The sequence below is a fragment of the Micropterus salmoides genome, unplaced genomic scaffold, assembly GCF_014851395.1.
Source record: "Micropterus salmoides isolate LMB-PRFRI ecotype aquatic unplaced genomic scaffold, ASM1485139v1 Ms_hic_scaffold_15, whole genome shotgun sequence".
NCBI classification, from domain to species: Eukaryota; Metazoa; Chordata; class Actinopteri; order Centrarchiformes; family Centrarchidae; genus Micropterus; species Micropterus salmoides.
The window spans coordinates 8,343,448-8,362,813 of record NW_024040596.1 but is presented as its reverse complement, the minus strand read 5'-3'; the positions used below and the strand labels follow the sequence as shown (position 1 = coordinate 8,362,813).

At 39.9% G+C, this 19,366-nt stretch overlaps 1 protein-coding gene across 1 annotated transcript in view; it reads left to right on the top strand.

Annotated features, from left to right (window-relative positions):
• Positions 1-16,483, top strand: part of thsd7ba (thrombospondin, type I, domain containing 7Ba) — a 150,411-nt gene extending 133,928 nt beyond the window's left edge. Inside the window, 11 exon segments of the mRNA XM_038720892.1 lie at positions 1,202-1,346; positions 1,649-1,764; positions 4,458-4,575; positions 6,214-6,359; positions 7,221-7,389; positions 10,464-10,637; positions 12,531-12,626; positions 13,777-13,859; positions 14,872-15,067; positions 15,416-15,503; positions 15,781-16,483. Coding sequence (XP_038576820.1) covers positions 1,202-1,346; positions 1,649-1,764; positions 4,458-4,575; positions 6,214-6,359; positions 7,221-7,389; positions 10,464-10,637; positions 12,531-12,626; positions 13,777-13,859; positions 14,872-15,067; positions 15,416-15,503; positions 15,781-15,862 — 1,413 coding nt within the window. The 3' untranslated portion in view covers positions 15,863-16,483.
• The last annotated feature ends 2,883 nt before the right edge of the window (positions 16,484-19,366 follow it).

The window sequence follows — 19,366 nt, the reverse complement described above, 5'->3', positions numbered from 1 at the left end:
GGGACAAATGCAACTCAATGCAAAGACCTTCATCAGAAGAATCGTTCTTCCTCCCTCAGAGACCAGGTTGAAAGTCCCTCCACATAACACTTATTCTAACATCCTTTACTCCTCCGTTCACACCTTTCCATTTCCATGTAGTGTGATTTGCGTGATTTACACAGTGTCATCATACTGTCACTGTCTCCTTTGGTTGATTCTTGATAAATGTTGTACTCTTATACAGTTCTCATAAATGCTATTTCAATAATGATCAGACTTGTCTTTAACTGCCTTCCACTGCACCATGTAAAGTGGATACTACAGTACATCCAGGTTTCTCACAGTTTACCTACTTTGCAGATAATCCAGACATTCAGCTGAAATACAGTATTTATAGCACACTGAAGGCAGCTGTTACTATACTGTTGAATTCTATTCAAACAAGTGTCCTAGTTCTTCCTAAGGCCTCAGGTGGGGTATATAAAAGGATCTTTATACAGATTTGTGTCAGTGAATTTACATTGCCTCTTGTGTAAACACTCAGCCTGTTCACACTTTATTAAAAAAATAGAGAACCACAAAGAAACTTTGACATAAAAAGAGTTAAATGGAGGTTCAGTACATAATTCTGAGATACTTAGTCATTATTATAAAATGCTATTTCATAAGATACTTACTTGAGATACATACTGAGAGAAAAAAATATGTCTTTTGTATTTTCATAGGTTTCTATGGGTAGGATGATTAGTAATGAATTATTCAAAAACAAAGTTTGGAGAGCTAGTTAATTTTTCATTCCAAGCCCACTATGACACAGAGGCAAGATGCCGGTTAAAACTGGAAAAACACTTCCAGGTTGTTGGCCAATTACTCCAGGTTACTACAGTGAAACTAGACGTGTCATTCACATTCAAAATGTTATTATAAAAAGGGGATTGGGATAATGATGCCAAAATAGACATAATGAGGCTTATGGATGTCTTATTTTCATTTAGTAATGACTTGTCATACAAATTTTGGTTGGCAGAAAAAGAGGAGAACCAGATTTAGATACTACATGGTTTAAATAGTATTAAAAGTATTAAATTTGCTGTTTTTTATCTATAATAATGATGACCAATAGTGAAATATACGGACCCTTCCCTTCTACTTTCCCCCACGTTTCAAAATCCTTTGACAGTGACACTTTCTTTTTGTTTTTGCTGTCATTGTTGTGTAGCATTGTGACCAAGGAACAATGAGGAACAGGAGCAGACGTGTCCTTCGCCTCCCAGCCTCGGAAATCTCGACCTGTCCAGAGCTGGTTCAGTCAGAGACCTGCGTCCTTAACAGTACCTGCTTCACCTACCAGTACACAGTCTCAGGTAGGAGGATTTGCACTGCAGGTCTGAGCTACGAGTGGATGAGTTTTTTTTACTGTAATCGCAATGCATATGTTTTGAACTGAAAGAATGTGAAGCAAGGCCTGTGTGCTTGGACAAGTTTGCCTGTAGGAAACACAGTTGATAAAAGTACAGATTCCCAAAATAATAAATAACATGAATTCAGCACAATGCTGCTAGTTGGAACTTAGAGTAATTCTGTTGGCATGTGCATAGAAACTGATCTCACAGTGAGACTAATGTACAGATATGTTGCTGTGTGTGTGTATGTGTGTGTATTGCAGACTGGAGTACATGCCAGCTGAGTGAAAATGCCATCTGTGGTCAGGGTTCACGGTTGCGTCTCCTGGACTGTATTCGCAGCGACGGCAAGATTGTGGATTTGCAGAAATGCGTGCAGGTAATCACTGTGTAGTCAGACTAGAAGTTCATAATGGCCTGTGGCAGTTTAAAACTTTCATTGTACAGTTATAGTTTGAGGAAAAATCATGTTTTCACAGTCATGCAGATATTTTTGGGTGCGGCAAAAAAACACAGTACAGTTTATTCCATATACTCAGAAATCTTAACCAATGCAGATGGGAATGAGAGAACAGGAGGTGACGTGTGCCATAATAGAGAATATTATAATATAGTGCTTCAAAATTGTCTGGAGAGTATGAAGTATTGATTGATGCTGCAGTATTCCAGAGCTTCTTCTGTTCCCACTGGCTTATACATAATTTAAAGCCTAGTTGCCCAATTTGTTTAAGTGGAAATGTTGTATCTAATCTCCTAACACCTTCATATTTCACTAAGCAGTTAATCATACAAACATAGATGGTGATCTTAAAGTTACTGTAAATTCACTAACAGTAGCAGCTGCTACATTTCTCACTGGGTTGCAAATCGGATGTCATCCTTGTTCAGAAACAAGATCACGCCCCTCTCTCTCACTAATTTAACCCCCTGCGCCTTATTCAATTCATTCACCCGTGCCTCCCTAATCCAATCACCTGCACATACGTATATGAACCCATCTAACCCCCATTAGCATCAGTTCTCACAGCCGTTCGTCTAGACTCAGACACAAACCCAAGTTAATTAAAAAGTTACTATAGCATACCTTAACATGGAGTGTAGGCTGGTTCTCAGCCACTCGGACTCCAACCTATATGATGATCAGTCCGTGGTCTCTGAATATCCTCGGCCCACTCCCACCTGGCCAGCCAGTCATCCACCGCGACCGCGCTCCACTATCCAAGTTCCTCAGCAACACACCACATGCAAGCAGCACGCTGATGATGTTGACTACGACACCCACTACAGCAACTCACCTTCAGCCCTCACAGAGGCCCAGGTTGTATCACCCCCTGTGCCTGCTCACTCTGTGTCCCTAACCCTGCACATACATCCCCTTCCTCAGCTGCAGCTAACATAGCTCCTTCAGCTCCTTCTCCCGCAGGATTCAGCACTAACGCTGCCGTCCATTCTGCCACAGCCACATCAAGCCTTGGCGATCCATCTTACAGATCCGATCCATTTCCTCCTGTTCTATCCGTGTCTCCCTCTTTCCCCATTTCATATTCATCTTCTGGAAGACTTCCTCACCATCATTCCACCATCTGCACCTCCATCATATGGTCTCTTCTCAAGGTCGCCTTTCTCGTCGTCCCCCTTTACCCAGAAAAAACAGAAGGACCCCGTTGAATAGTTGTGTCAAATTTCTTAAATTTCTCCTCGCCCACCCATGTAACGAGGCCAGCTTCTCTGCTTCTCTCCCTACGTTTACAACTACATATCACCATTCGCATCAATCCTCCAGGTCAGTCCTTTCTCTCTCACTTACTGTCCCTTCTTGTACACACAGACAACCACAATGCCGTTATCATAAACAAAGTTTTTCCAATCATTCAAAATCATGGAGTTCGGCCTGCCATTTCCTTCAATCGACATCATATTGTTAACCAGCTTCATCACTTACCCTCACTAAGTTCTCCAAATTAGAACAGCCATCATCCATTTGTACCTTTATGGTATAAATGTCTTCATCAAACGCCTTTACCGAGCTCCTGTCCCTTCCATCTCTCACCCAACATGCTAATCAAAGGCTAAAGACACTATAGACAGAACCTCAGCTCACACCAAAACCTGTTGCATCCAGACTCTCGGCACAGGATATTTATTTCCCTCCATCAATTAAACCTTCGAAGCAATGTTCCTCCTAGCATTTTTTTAAGATTATCGGAATTCAAATGAAGCAAAACCAACCAGCTCGGGCTTTTTTAACCCTGTTTTTCTTTTCCTTTTAAACTCTTATCTGAACCCCTTTTATCCTATCCAAACCTATGCAAAAATCACAGACTACACCACCTTCTCCACAAGACCCACTACTCACCACAGGCAGAGTTGCCACATGATTCTGGTTCCACCACCATCCCCCCCAAATCCTATCCAAATCAGGTATTTCCCCGGAAGTATGCTTTTAATGCCTCCAGTCAAGGCAGTCCAGACCACACCATGAAAATCTTTGGCTAGTGGCCATCCCATGCTTACCTTAGCTACATCCGTAACAACCTCAGTGATGTCCAAAGAGCCCATCTCCATTTATTTCAGTAACACCATTTTTAGGGGATGATAAGCAAGCCACTCATCGAGATGTTCCCCCACCCAAAGCCTCAACCCCTAACCGCTCCGCCCCTACAACCCTAACTAATCCTCTTCATTCCTTCCCTCTTGACCCCTCCATCCTATTCTTCCTAAATTGTATCATCATCCAAATAAAATATCTTTTTATACCTCACAATTATGTTGTGTTAAAATGCTGAGTGAAGGGGGGTTTATGTGAATGAAGGCTGTGATGTTGTCACCTCTGTTAATTATAGTGTACATTAACAATGTGATTCTTACTCATAAACATTCAAAGTATGTACAACTATAGCTCAGAAACAGTTGATAGCAAGGTTAATGGTGAAAATGTTTCATTGCTGTATCTCCTCTGTTCTGAAATAAACTGCAGCCTGGTTTGAATATGGAAATGCAGGCGCTCCCTCTTTCTTGTTAGTGGAAATAATTAGCTAGCCCTCATCACAGCTCTGCTCTCGTTTTCTACAGTTTGGTCTGATCAACAAGTGGAGGCTGTTGGAGAACTGCGTGGTTGACTGTCCTGTCAGCTGTATACTTTCTGCTTGGTCGCCATGGGCAGAATGCTCGCACACCTGTGGTAGCCAAGGTAAACATATGAGCAAACAAACTTAACTAAACCAATGGGAACACCACCCTGATGAACAGACACAGAGTCAACCACATGTGCAGCGCCTCATTATTCCTTCTACTCAGGCATTCACCAAGATGTTGAATTGTGTATGAATACATTTAAATGCATTAAAATATTTACCAGTATGTGTAATCCAAAGCCTTATTATACAGGGAAACAGTGTGCAGAGTTTTTTATTTCAATAATGTATGTATTAATATTCCCAGTTCATTATCATTGTGAACGAAGCCCAGTTTTTTTAATTAATAGAGACAACTTTGCTTTATGAGGTTATGTTTTAAGAACAGCAGGTTCATTTAAACCAAATTTTATACAGCTCACCTTTATCGACGTCATAAATGATTCAGTGTTCCTAAATAAAATATATACCCTTCCTATGAATGATTACAAAAATGCAATTAGAAATCACCAACCTGTGGCATGCTCAGCACCACTTTGAGAAAGCTATGTCATAACCTCATGCAATATACAAAAGTTAATGATTTAACCTGGATGCATACATTGTTTCCCTGGCCTCCCAAAGCCAATCTCCTAGACAGAAAGCTTATTATTCTGTTAATTAGAGACACTCAACAGTATCTTCTTAAGTTCATTAATTCTAATTTGTCAATGGCTGTTTGTCTCCTCACAGTTGCTCCCTCATTCCAATAAGCTCACACTAACACAGACTTTTAACTGGATTTAAGCTCAAAATTGTCTCTTTCTGTGTGTCTCTCTGCTCTGTTACTGTTGCTGTGACTCTCTCTCTGCCACTCTCACATATTGTCAGCCTTGATGATTGATTTGCGTTGTTTCTGTGTCATACGACACAAGGATCTTGTTTTGTCAGGATGCCATTGGGAGCGTTAATGTTTTGGGTTTGATTTTTGAGATGGCAGAGCTGAACGTCCTTTTTGCTTTGTCTGCCTTGGGCCCACGGATCGCAGCATCTCCCCTGGCGTAACACAAACACAAACAGCTTCTGTTTTGACTGGATGGGTGATGGAGGCCATCCCTTACTGAGTCCTCACAGGACCCAGACACTGAGCTGTTACTACATTGCAAACAAGCTCCGGGGCCAGTGCTTTTTACTGTTGCCATTTACCAAACTTTTCCTTTCACACATTATTGATAGCTCATTTTAACCAAGCACTTGTGTAGGAAACTGTGAGATCTGCGCATAAAGTGGCATGGCGACACAGATGTATGGTGCTGTTGCACTAATTTGTCTTTGTCATGTGGAAAATATTTCATGGGCTAAATAGAAGGTGCAGCCTCTTTTCACTCATCATTCATTTCAGCGGCTCATTTTATTAACTGTTATTTTATAGGGCCTTATGTTTGTGCAGCGATGCATATATTTATATCGCCCTAACTTGGATGCGGTTCAGTCCTGAGTGTGTGAATTCACAATGCTTTTATTCTTTATTCACAGTTTTTATTCTTCAGAAGTCTGTCATATTAACAATCACTTTTTTGAGATTTATGCCTACGACGGCAAAAAGAGTATTCAGCTTGAACATTGAAGCTATATAATTGCAGCTTTCAAATGCACTTGGGTCTCCTCTGATCTATTGTTCTGCCTAATAGTGCGTCGGATTTAATGTTCTGCAGGTCAGTCTGTGCGCACCCGGAGAATCCTACAGGAGGCTCATGAGGAGGGTCGGCCCTGTCCCAACCAGCTCACCCAGACCAAGCCATGTCCTATAAGGCCTTGCTATAAGTGGATGCTGAGTGACTGGTCCCCATGCACTGTAGAGGTATGATGTGCACTGTGAATGCTAGATTGGAAAGTTACAGTTTTCTACCCTCATGTGATGCCATGGTTTTTTTTAACCATCAGTTTTTCTCTGCCCCCCTTTTATCAAATATTTTGTTGTTTGTTTGGAATTGCATCACACTGAACTGCCACTTTTCTTGAAGGTGTGAAGTTTGTGACCACTAATGTGACTAGTAACGCTATGGAGCAATGTTTTTATGAATGGGCTTGCATGCACACAAGCATGTGGGTGACGCCATACACATTTGGTTTCACACTACATTTTATCACAAACGTTTCTACTTCAGTATAAGAGCTAGATGTTTATCTCATCAAGATAACATGGTCTGCACAAGACTCTGTCTTGAAGAATCTGTCATGTCACAGCTGACTAAGACGTCAGGTTATGTCTTCATGTAGACCTCAACCACTGAATCCAAGTCATACCAAACATCGTAGTTCACGTTCAGAAGAAACAGAAGGTCTAGATATGCATTCAAAACTGTAAACATAACCTTTGTTTGTCTGTAGAAACAGCCCACAGGGCACTGTTAACCTTTTTGAATTTGTAAATGATGTGCTGAAACCCACTGAAATGTATGTTCTAGTTAACAGCCCAGTGAATAAAGACAAAAAATATATATGTGATATTTTTACACAGATTGTAAAAATCCATAGGGTGTAAATTTACTCCATGGAGTACAATGTAAGCCAGTCAGCATTCTGTTACAAAATGCTCATAAAATCAAATCAAGTCAAATAAATGCTTCTGTAAAGACTTTTCTCTTACCTAAGTTATGGTGAGGAAACATCTGTAGGTAAATAGTACAAAGATTACATATATGTGTGTGCGTTCGTGCAGGGTGCAGATTGTGGTGAAGGGCGTCGGAGAAGGAACCTGTCATGTGTCGTCCACTGGGGTGACCGGCCTGAGTTTCCTCCTTGGCCAGTGGAAGAAGAACTTTGTGGAGATATACTGATGCAAAAGATCCAACAGGAGATGGAGCAGCCCTGCTTCGTCCCCTGCCCAGGTAAAGCTGCACTCAAATGTAGTGGATATTTAGTGGATTAACATCTTTGCTTTTCAAATGTATTGGCATTCAGTATATGCAGTGTTATTATTGATGTAATTGGATGAAATATACATTATATTATAATTTTTTCATCATTTCAAATAGAGCAGAACTACATGATTGCATGAGTTATTTATTACAGTAGTCATTTTGGATTCATAATACCAATACTTGGCCTGGGTCAATAGTTCATATTCAATTATCTTGTTTATGAACGCAAACTCATTTGCTGCACTCTGCCAATACACTGTCCCATCGCTCAATTGGCTGACATTTTCAGCTGCTGAATAATTATTACAAAATCAATAAGTCATAGATTAACTAATTACCCTTTTGGCTCTACATGATCTGGTTGGGCACGTCCTGTAACAATTTGACTAAAATGGCACAATGTCCACTTTAAAAGTCAGTACTAAGTAATTAAATAAGAGATTTTACGACAAAGTACAGTGAAAATCATCCTGTGCTAACTGAAACAATAACCGATCACACTGCAGAAAGCAATGACTTGCCTATCACAGCCCAAATATTAACAGCTATGAGAATTCTGTATGGGCTGAGCTTTTGTACCAGTGTGAAAGCAGCAATAAGCTCAGTCTAATTCAGAGTGGTGATTGTACAAGATGATGGCAACACATTAATATGAAGCAACAAGTCACACCAGTGTGGGTTGGCAATAAAAGCAGATAAACAGTAGTACCCAGAGGTATAAGACTGACAAAGTGGGGCTACTTGTTGTCCCTCCACCAGCAAAATCTGCTACTGATGTCATGAACCTCATTATGGTTTAATACAACTTTACTTGAGATCTGTTAAAAAACAGTCCACCGCTAAGATCCGCCAGCAAATTGACTATTGATTATGTCAATAATCAAACTGTGTCATAAAAGCTGCAGATGATGTGTTATTGCCTATTATTCTGCAAAAGTGCATAAAAAATTAAAACAGCATGCAAGTGGAAAACTCTAAGTACTGAAACTACTGTATCTATGATATACTTATAAGTATATAAAACGTATCTGCGAGCGAGCTTAACATACAGTACTTTGCACTTTTATGCAATCACTATATTGCAAAACATCTACATAGTAACTTGTATTCTTATTCAACTATTTCTTAGTTTGTATTTTCTCAGATTTGTATAGTAACATCCAGTCTGTTGTTGTTACTTAATATGGGACTAGATTTGTCTGTCACAGGTGCATCACAATATTTTGATATATTTTGACAAATTATATCACTGAATTGCAGCATTTAAGATCATCTGTTCTAGTCAATAATCACTAAGTAAATCGTTGCTAATGACACAGAGATTACACATAAAATTTGAGTGAATGTTCACTAACAGTGCGAACACTGCAGCCGCAGTCACTGCTGGAAATATGCGTCAGCAGAAGGTCTAGATAAACTTGTTTCCTCGCCATTTTAACAGTGTCATTGCATTCACTGTTGGCAGCCTGCTGTACACATCAAGCCACATGCACGCTGTGTCCTGTGATGGATAATGATAAAAGTGCACCAGAGTGCTGGCAGAGTGCCGGCACTAGTATAGCTGTAAAAAATAAAATAAATTAATTAAAATACATGCAGCCTGCATCTTTGAACTGCCTGCATACTCTACCTTAACAGTGGAGATAACTACTGTAACTTTATGTTTTTTTAGTCTCCTCCTTCAAAGATGTACAATGTAATCTGCCAAATTCAGGATTGATGGAGCTCTACCACTTGGCTCCAGTCAGATCTTATAGACAAAAAGAAAAAAGGGACCTATAATGTAAAGTGTTACCATTGTTTTTAATTGTGCTCTCTAAAATGGTCAATCTTATCATTATAAAAATCGCCACACAGATCACAGTTGACTGACATCCCATGAAGCAAACTAGTTCTTACCTAATTTTAGGTTACAGTGTGAATGTAGTATTTTCTGTTAGTAGCTTACCAACTGACTGACAGCTATGACCTGATTCATTCGCTAATGAAGCTTTATTGTCTCAGCTGGCTACACAAATAGCACAGAATATATCGGAATTTTTAAAAGAGAAATACTGTCATTATCGTGTGACAACTTTGATCTCCACTGACAAGGCTCATGCCAAGCATGGCTCTTGCTAGCTTTCGCTATGAAGAGACACCATTTTGCAGCTCTTGCTTCTGCTCATCTGCCTCTCGCACTCCTCTGATCCTCGCCTTCATCACTCAACCTGCCTTTGCGGTGAGCCTCGGCTCATGATCACAAGCGTCTGATGGACAAAGCAGATGTGTGTCCATTTGTGTTCATGCGTCTGTTTGTGGTAAGGTAGTGTTGTCGTCATGTTACCGTTTGCTCTTCACTGCAGCTTTTGCCACAGCATGTTTCCACAGCAGTAGCAGCATGAGGGAAGAGCTGATAGAGTGGATCTGTATAAAGATGAAAGATAATGAGATGCGTCAATCCACAGACAGTCACTAATGGGCGTTCAGGGGAGAGAATCAGAGGGTTGCTCTGGCTGCGGATCTGTAGCAGCAGGAGATGTTACCACTACAAGCTGACCCTATCAAGGATTACATAGGATATTAATGCTTGACCTTCATGGAAGCAAGGGTTATTTGTGGAGGTTATTTGTATAGTCACAGAATACATCAACCAGCCTTTATCCACTTAAAGCATTTCCCAAACCAAATTAATTTTTCTTCTCCCAAGAGACATGTTTTAGGATTGTGTGTTGCCTTTACAGTTGGGCTCGAAGTTCTAGCATGTATTGTATAATTTATCATCCTGGTTGGTCTATTACTTCTGAATACCCACTGGGCTGTCTGAGTAATTTGTTTGTGCATTTGGTACATTATCAGGCGCAGATGTGTGCTACTGAAGTTGTTTTTGATGTGTTTTAAATGTTCCAGGAGCTAGCAGGGGAGCCAATAAAATCATCCCTGAATTAGTGTTGGCAAGCTGAATATAAACCACCCTCAAATATCTGAAAAGAAAGTCTGACAGTGTTATTGATTAAGTTGTGCCTATCAGTGATGCTTTTTCTGTCTCTTATTGCCCTCAGGAGACTGCCATTTGACTGTGTGGTCATCTTGGAGCTCTTGCCAGCTGACCTGCCTGGAGGGGCGGAGCTTTGAGACCACCGGTCGCCAAGCTCGCTCCAGAGCTGTGATCATTCAGGTCATGGATAACCAGGGCAGCTGCCCACATCAAGTCTTTGAGACCCAGCCTTGTAAAGGTACTAAGGAAACTACTCAAAAACAGAAAAAAATCTAGTGACAGTGATTAGCGTTGTCTTAACATAGCCTGATATGAAAGCCTGACTTTCAGCAACTATAATCAGTATTCTTCTATGAATAATGGATTACATGACTATTTGAAAGCAGTCGATCGTGATGAACTGGCAGTGAATTAGCTCTGTGGAGCTTTATAAGGTCTTTTATATAATGTTTTGGTTTTCTTGCAGCTGTTTTCAGTAAAAAAGTAGTAAAGCTACTATACGCTACCAAACAGCATAAAAAACATAGGGACTAGCTGCTGAACACAGTGGAGCATTTGGCAGCTAAAGAGCCAGATATTTCCCTCAGGACTTAGCGAAGTCTAAAAACAGCTGAAATGAGAGTGGATTTTGGACAAAACTACAAATGAATGCTTATGCTGCTTTGCGTGTCACTGATGTGTAAACAAGAAATGGTTTGCTAACATGTCATTTAAACTTAAAAGGTGATAACAGGCATTTGTCATCGTTGTGTCTACAGATTGTTTCAGCTGACCCTAAGTAGACCAAAACATCTCTCAGTGAGGTTTAAAACTTATTAACACTTAACACTATATACCAGTGCGAATGTTTCAAGGCTTTTACACACATCCAGCTGTCATGTCAGAGTGTACTGGAGCCACCCTGAATATATACTTCAAGATCAGAACCCCATCGACAGGATGTCAGCAAAAACTAGGTTTTAACTGGTGTTAATTTGACCTTTATTCTTTCTATAAATTGACAAAAAAGGTCAACGTCCGCCTTAAGAACAAATTAAGTCCTCCTTGTGCAGCAGTCACACTGTGTCTTTTGGGATTTTAAACATTGGATATTTAATAACAAAAGCCTCCGATCCTCAAGATGGATCACTGAAGTGGAAATCATCTTCTAATAAATGTTCAGTAAACTTATTAATCTTCAGTAATCTACTCATGAGAGTAATATTTGCACCATGATGTTATGGTTTGGAGGCTAAAAGGTAATATTACAAGTGTCTAAATGGCCAGGTCTGTTGTAGTTTTGTGATTGTAATGGCATGGTTATCATTGAAACTGTGTCAAAGGAGGGTTAGCGCTTAACAATTACAAAAAGGAGATCATTAAAGGTTCAGTATTTGAACATAGAAAGGAACTGCTACACCTACTTGTTTCTGGACTTTACTGCAATTGTAATGTTTAACTGTATTGTAAATTATTTAATTGTAATGTTTCCATGAGCTGAGTTTATTTTTGTGAAGTTTCTTTTTTTTCATTGTTTCATTAAATAATTTTGAACTTTTTTGATTGCCGCACCCAATATATGTACCGTAATATATCTAATCAGCCCCAAAGTATTTGGACTCTTGCCAGCTCTCTTTTCCCTCATTAATTTGCTGTTTTTAAACGTTTCATGGAAAATGGTAATTGCCAGGTACTTGGCATTCATTACTTTCATTACATTCATACTACTGCACACCTGTGCAGCTTTTATCTCATACTGAATTTTTAAGTCCTTTCCTGTGGTGTTCCTTCTATTTGTGATCTTGCCATACAATTCAATACTACAGGGTCAAGTGTCCTTTCAAATCAGTCTTCCCCTATAGCTCCCAGCAGGGAAAATAAGAACCTTCATTTTAGAAAATAAGAGTTTCTTTCATACATTTCTAATCAATTTCTACCAGTTCATTTCCTCCAAAGATGGCTTTGTCTCATAAGCACGCTGCTTCAGTGGAAAAGGTGCCCTTTTCCTTTCACTACAAAAACATAAAAGGTCTTACCTCATAATATGAAGGAGCAGGGCAGCAGAACAAGTGGTGGCTAATGTCAATGGGAGCCTGATGACAAACACAAACTGCTAATGAGCATCGTCTCTGCATTTCTGCTATTGCTATAGGAGGAAAATGCCACAGTTACCAGTGGAGGACAGGGGGATGGAGCAACAATGAGAGAGCAGTGTGGTGTCAGCGCTCAGATGGTGTCAATGTCACAGGTGAGTAGTTGCATTGTCTTCTGGCCACCCTAGGTGGGACATGCAGAAGTACTCATGGGAACACACACAGACACACATTCTTATATAAAAATGAATAGCTGTGTATATCTGGCTTAATGCAGACTGCAGCTGAAAGCGTCCCAGTTCTCTTTTTGTTCCCTTGTACTGAACTAAATCAGTGTGAACAGCAAAAAGCTGCTTGGAGTCTCATTTTTCAATTCACTCCGGCTCATATGGATATGTGCTACAATATCAGGTTATTTGATCGCTCAAAAAGGAATTTGTAAGCGTTGCCATGACAGTAAGTGAATCCTCTTTCATTCGTCTGAGGTAGTTGTCACACCCGTAAATTTGGCAAGTGGTTATAGCAGGTGGTTTGGAAATAAATTTAGAATGGATTTCCTTGTTGGTTCAGGAGATAATTGAAACGTTTGGAAACAAGTGAGAAGTGTGGGTACAAAAACAAGCAATATGTGGCGCCTTTTGGAATTGTTGATTGCAGTTTACAATATCATAATGCAATATATGGGTTACATCCTACAATAGATATGATCAGATGGCATCATTTCAAAATTTTGCATGACAGCCTGCAGTGTGAACCTTCTCACACACTCACACATACATGCAGACGCAGAATAATTTTAGTACAGTGTTCTAGTTGAATTTAGCATCTTATTTGATCTACCCATTCTCTGTGCAGCCTCCATTGATTTCTCCTCTGCCTCTTAACATAAGTAATCAATAAGCCAGACTCTGAGCTGGGAGGCTTTCAATCCATATAAATATAATCATGCATTTGTATTTGTGGGAAGTAAAGCAGGCGCAGAGAAACAGAACAAAGGTAGAACAAAAGCTTTAGGCGAGCTTGATGTGCTGTAAATAGTGGGTGAATGTGATCTTATCGCTGTAAGGAAATGTTTCTGGCAAATATGAGCCCAGAAGGAATAACCTCCCTCTGCAGAGAAGCAAGAGCCCAAGGCATTACTCTTTGATATTTTGACGTGCAATTTTCCATGTTAGAATTAAAATGTTCACAGATTGATCAGGGACCTTGATAGGCGACTGAGCCCATTTATCAGGTGTGACAGTACGTTCATTTTGTGATCAATGAGTAAAGGAGCAGAAATAAGAACCTGTTGTCTTTCTCCAGGGGGGTGTTTCCCGCAGAAAAGGCCGACCACCGTGAGACATTGCCATCCTCCGTGCACTAAACCCTTCTCACACTGCACACCGGTAAGATCATTATACTTTGATCAGGCAGCTGTGATCTCTGTCATTATCCTTGGGTTTTTCCTGTTTCCTGCTGCTACCACATTCTAGGCGAGGAGTTAAATTGATTTTGACAGATGACAATTTTAATTGTGAAGAATAGGCCATTAAAGGATAATCACATTAATACCAATGAATGTGGGCTCCATGTCAGTTAGGGAGTACACCTAGATGGGGGAAAACTGCACACAAGCAGCCATGGAAATAAAAAAGAAGAGCCTAAGCTTGACGTTTTACTGCCCCTTAGAGTGCCCTCCATGTAACTGCACCTACAAAAGCAAAACAGTGTGCTATAGCGCTGATGCTTTTAAGAATCAACTGCTTCATCTTCTTGGGAGACATTACAAGTGTGCTCTATACCGTCAATAGAAGGGATAAAGCCTTAAGCATTCTGACAGACCTTTCTCACACTTTTTTTTTTTGATTCTCTGACACTGTAGGGTGCATTTTTAAGAAGTCTTTCCTTGCATTCAGCATTTTGAATCTAAACTCACAAATGTTTGCGTTTAACTTGCCTACTATTGTGTACTCTAGACTTGTTTTTATTTTGTCTCAGTGGTTTCACTTGTTGCCACATAAAGATGTATTCTATTCTATTTGACATGTAATTTTTATTTAATTGCATTTTAGATGCTAATTGCGGATGAAATTCCTTAAAAAGGTTATCAGAAGTGCATAATACATAAAAACCACTGCAGTTGTCTGGCATTTGGTTCCAGTGTGTCTGTTTTTAGTCTGGCTGGTGCTCATTCATAGTCTCCTAATCTGGCAAGTGTCGGTGTAATCTACCCCCTGAGGAGCACAGTTTAATGTCAGGGTTGGGATAAATCAACCTGCAGTGATAGAAGAAAGTCTTAAAGTAAAGTAAGGCAGAGTTTGCCCTGTTTTGTCAGCAGTGTTTTTTTGCAGTGGGAAAGTAATGATTATAGTCGTCTTATGTTGGCTGTGAATTATGTTCTTCTGCCCCCCCATGCAGAGCGGAGTGTGTGGGTGTGAGAAGGGTTACACCGAAGTGATGACCACGCACGGCTTCTTGGACTACTGCACCAGAACCCCGGGGGCGGACAACAACAAGAAAGCTGATGTGAAAACCAACTCTGGAAGATTAAAACCCGGGCCGTCTCAGGCCCAGGACCTCTTCAGCGAGTGGACCTTACGACCTGTTGGCCCAGGTAGTGAAATGGAAATCATCTTTACAGTTCAACCAGCGCGCATGTGATCATTCCTGTCTTTGAAACTGCCTTTGTAGTGCTAGGATCACTGGGCTGGGGGTGGAATTCATTTTAGGTCAATGTTTTTACTTGGGCTCATTGTATACCGTAAAAAAATAAAAAATAAAAACTCAGGAGACCATAAAAATGTCAAGAAATTCTAGTCACTGCTCTGAAGTATGTTTGGAAATGGAATAAACCGACTTCTTTATTCTGAAACGTGAGAAAAGTTCTAAAGATCTCCAGACAAAGGATGTAGACGTACATATATTCAAAAGTTTGTATTAAAACTGCTTTTTGATTGCACAGATGGAAGAGTAAAGCTGTGGGTTTACGCCGTGACTGCCGTTGGATTCATCTTAATACTCTTCATTATTGCGTTATCATTCCTGGTCTGGTATGTACTATATAACTTTCTTAAGAAATTCTTCACGATGCACAATTTGAAGAACAAAAGCTCCATTGTAGGTCACACAAATTGTAGATGAGAACCATCTGCTTTCCTTGGAAAGAACCATGTCAAGTATGAGTTATATTCCTCACAGTATTTCGTCTGCTGTGTGCTGCTGCTATCAGATAATGGAATTCTTTGTAAAGACAGAAATAAAGTTGGGTGCCCTGTGCTGCTAAGTCAGATACACTGCCAGCTTTTCTTTCCTGTCTATTTTTTTCAGTAATCCATCCAAAACCACTAAGACGTCTCCCCCACCGCAGAAGCCCTTGACCCTAGCCTATGATGGTGACATGGATATGTAACCAGGCTGCTATACCTCACAAGGATGCGCTCGGCCTGATAAAGACTCCTGACTCCGTTCTGATTGTTAGCAAGCACGCCCATCACATACCACTGATCGTTGGTCAGTTTGAACTGGGTGGCTATTTGCTGTAGTGCCAATTGTATTGTATGCAGCGGACAAGCAGCGATGCTCGCACGTGACATGCTGCTGAAGGGCAATGTAGCCCTGAGATTTTGGCTGCAGCAGACGTTCCTCACTAAAGAAGAGGAACCAAAGCCGAACATTGTGAAAATGAGACAAAAGGTCTATAGACGTAGGAAATGAATCGACCTCTAGTTTCTCTTTTTAACTGCTTGCAATGTGAACAACACAGTTGAAGCACTGTTTGCCACCCACAAATCACAAGGACTCCGAAAAGTGTTTTTTGTGTGTGTCAGAGAATCAGAGGAACCACTTGGCTATTTGTCTCGTATTTATGTAATGAGGGAGACAAAACATCTTGAGTCAGCAGTCGCTCATGACATTCAAAGGCAGAACAACGGAACATTTGACATTTGACTTTGTCTCATCAGTGCTGGATCTTTGGGAAAGGAAATGTCACACGCCTTTTGGGTAAACAAACAGCCTTTTTTGAATTTCTGAGAATAAACAAGATGCTCTATGCACTACGTTAGTGCTGATTCACTTTGTTTTTTTTCCTTTCAAATGACTTTTCTAGTGATTTAATTGTAATGCAAGTTGTTGCTGTCAGATTGTGTTATGTTGATAATGCCATATGTTGTGTATATGTGGAAACCAAAAGCAGGCTTGCCTTGATTTTAACAATACAGTGATGCAGTAATTTCTCCTTCATGATGCTCATTAGACTCTCGGCCACTGAGGACTAAATTAAGAAACAACCTCAAAATCGTGGAATTTGTACTGAAACATGGCAGACTGCTTTGGTGACAAATGCAGTCCAGGATTAACAGAAGACAACATAAACGCAATGCAAATTATCAAATACCAGCATGATAAAGATCATACCTCAAATACACGTTTCATCAAATGCAAAACAAATAAAGCACCAAAACAATACAAGAATAGAAGTGAAGAATTATCCACTGGATCACACATTGTATTTTTTAGCAAAAACACCTTTCACGAGGATGTCATACTTTGTTTTCCTTTTACACCATTTATTTCATACCATTACATCAATATACAAGGTCAGCTAACATAGAACAAGGTGAATAACTAGTTTTTGACAGTATTGTGTTCCTTTTTGCACCACGAAGACAGCAAATACCAAATATTTTTGTGAGCACACACCCAAACTTAAATGAGCTATCTCTCATTTTTATTTCTCCAACCCCTCGACAAGCCCAGGAATTTTTCAGATTTCCACGATTTTTGGTGCCAGAGCATCATCCCAAAGCACCTTAGTGGGCCATAAACTCTTACATTTTGTGTCACATAGACATGGATCCTTCAGTGCATTATTCATATGACCCAGTGGAGAATTAATACAACAAACAAAATACTTGGTGGTTTTGGCACTGACCAGAGTTTACGCTGTTTCTCTTTCTGCCTCCACAAACTGAAGATTTGGTCTTGTGTTATCTGACCTCCTTCTGAATGTATTTTACCAGTAACTCTATAATCTTAATGGTTGTGCAAATATGGTTGTTACATGTTGTAACAATTGTATTTCAACAGCTGATTGTATGTAGGCATGCTTGATCCATTTTGGCAGAAAGTGCTCCCAGTGGCCTTGCGAAGATGTTTTCCAAGATGCCAAACATTTTTTGAATAGTTTCTTTTAGGCAGTGTTTCTAATATTTGGCTAACAAAGGGACATATGGTAAATGTCAAGTGTGTAAAATTCAGTTGTGAATGTTGATCATTTCTAGATAACATGGTCAACTATTTAACAAGTTATCTGGGCACATTTCCATTATAAAACAAAGAACAGCCAACTTTGGACCTGAGAAGAGAATTCTATTGGGTTATGTCCAAGAAAATCTCAAAGTATGTTAACTCATTGTTTGCAGTACCATGCTATTTGTGTTACTATTGTGTGTACATGGAGAGCTGGACAAAAATGCAAATAAATTGTGGAACCATGTGAAAATAAAACACTGCATTCTTTCCTCTTTGTTGTACATTTCAGGGTTCAAACTGAGTGAAATCTTTTGCAAGGAGATGCTCTAGTCCTGCTGTGATCTTCATCGGCTCCTTGACTCTCAAGTGCTGATAAATTGTAATTACTGATACAGGCTCTGAGGCACAGACCAGAATATATAAGCAGCTGATAAGATTCATGCCCTCCAGTTAGATTCCAAGTCTGATAGTCCCAGGATGATCGCAGGTTGTGCGGGAAACAGTGTTTAAATCTTTTGTCTCATCTAATTCATTTATTTAAGACTGTCACTTTTGTTTAAGAGAAGGTTGAATTCAAATGCTTGTGTCATGGCCACCTGATTGGTGGCGAAGACATGGGCTGATCTTGTCATGTCCAATCCATCTCATTTTAGTAGCTCTCAAGACATATTTGCAGGTTTCAGTGAAAATATGGGAACAGTTTGACGATGGCAGAGTCTAGTTCTAATCAGGATTCATCTATCACCGCAAGCTGGATCATTCTGATAAAATGCTGGATGCTGTTTGGGAGAGCAGAGTAAAAGGCTTAATGAACATTTAGTAGGAACAATGCATAACCGAATATAAAATAATGAATGTTTATCATTTATTACTGATTTGTTATGTGTTTGTCTACACCCCATCAGTAATGACATTCTTACAGTTTTCATCAATTTGCTGCAGATATTTAGTCTTTCTAAGATGAAACTGTATTTACCAGAAAAATACTATATTTATGGAAATTTCTTTCCATTTTTCTTTCTTTTCCATTTTTAATGAACGAGAACAACAGGAAGACAGGATAGGAAGGCAATGCAACAGAAGTCAGCTAGAATTGAACCCCAGTTGCATCACAGTTGCATGTTGCTTGTGCATCAAAAACCTCTGGACAAACGTGGCCCTCCATGCACCTTGATGATACTAATATCAAGGTGTTGTGGCCAAGAGGTTTAGATGCAGGGGAGTCCCTGCAGCCAGTGTTGATCAACAGAACTGATGAAGCCTCTTGGATGAATGATGAAATTTCTGTAAACTCCTACATTTTGGTCACGAAACTTTGTATATACATTCATGACCTCCACAAGATGAATTGTAATAATTTTGCTGATCCCTTAAACTTTAGTCTAGCACTACCATCTGTTAAGAAATGTATCTGTCAAATACTGTGGTTTATGACCCAATGACATTCCCATCTACCTCAGCTGCAGGCCTACTTTCTAACTAGCAAATGCTAACAAGTTAAACTGAGATGGTGACCATTATACCTCCTAAACATCTACATGTGTTAGCATTGTCATTTTCAGCATGCTAACAATCATTTAGCCCAAAGCACCGCTGTGCCTAAGTACAGCCTCACAGAGCTGCAAGTCTGTAAACTCTTGTTAAATATGACCTTTGAGTT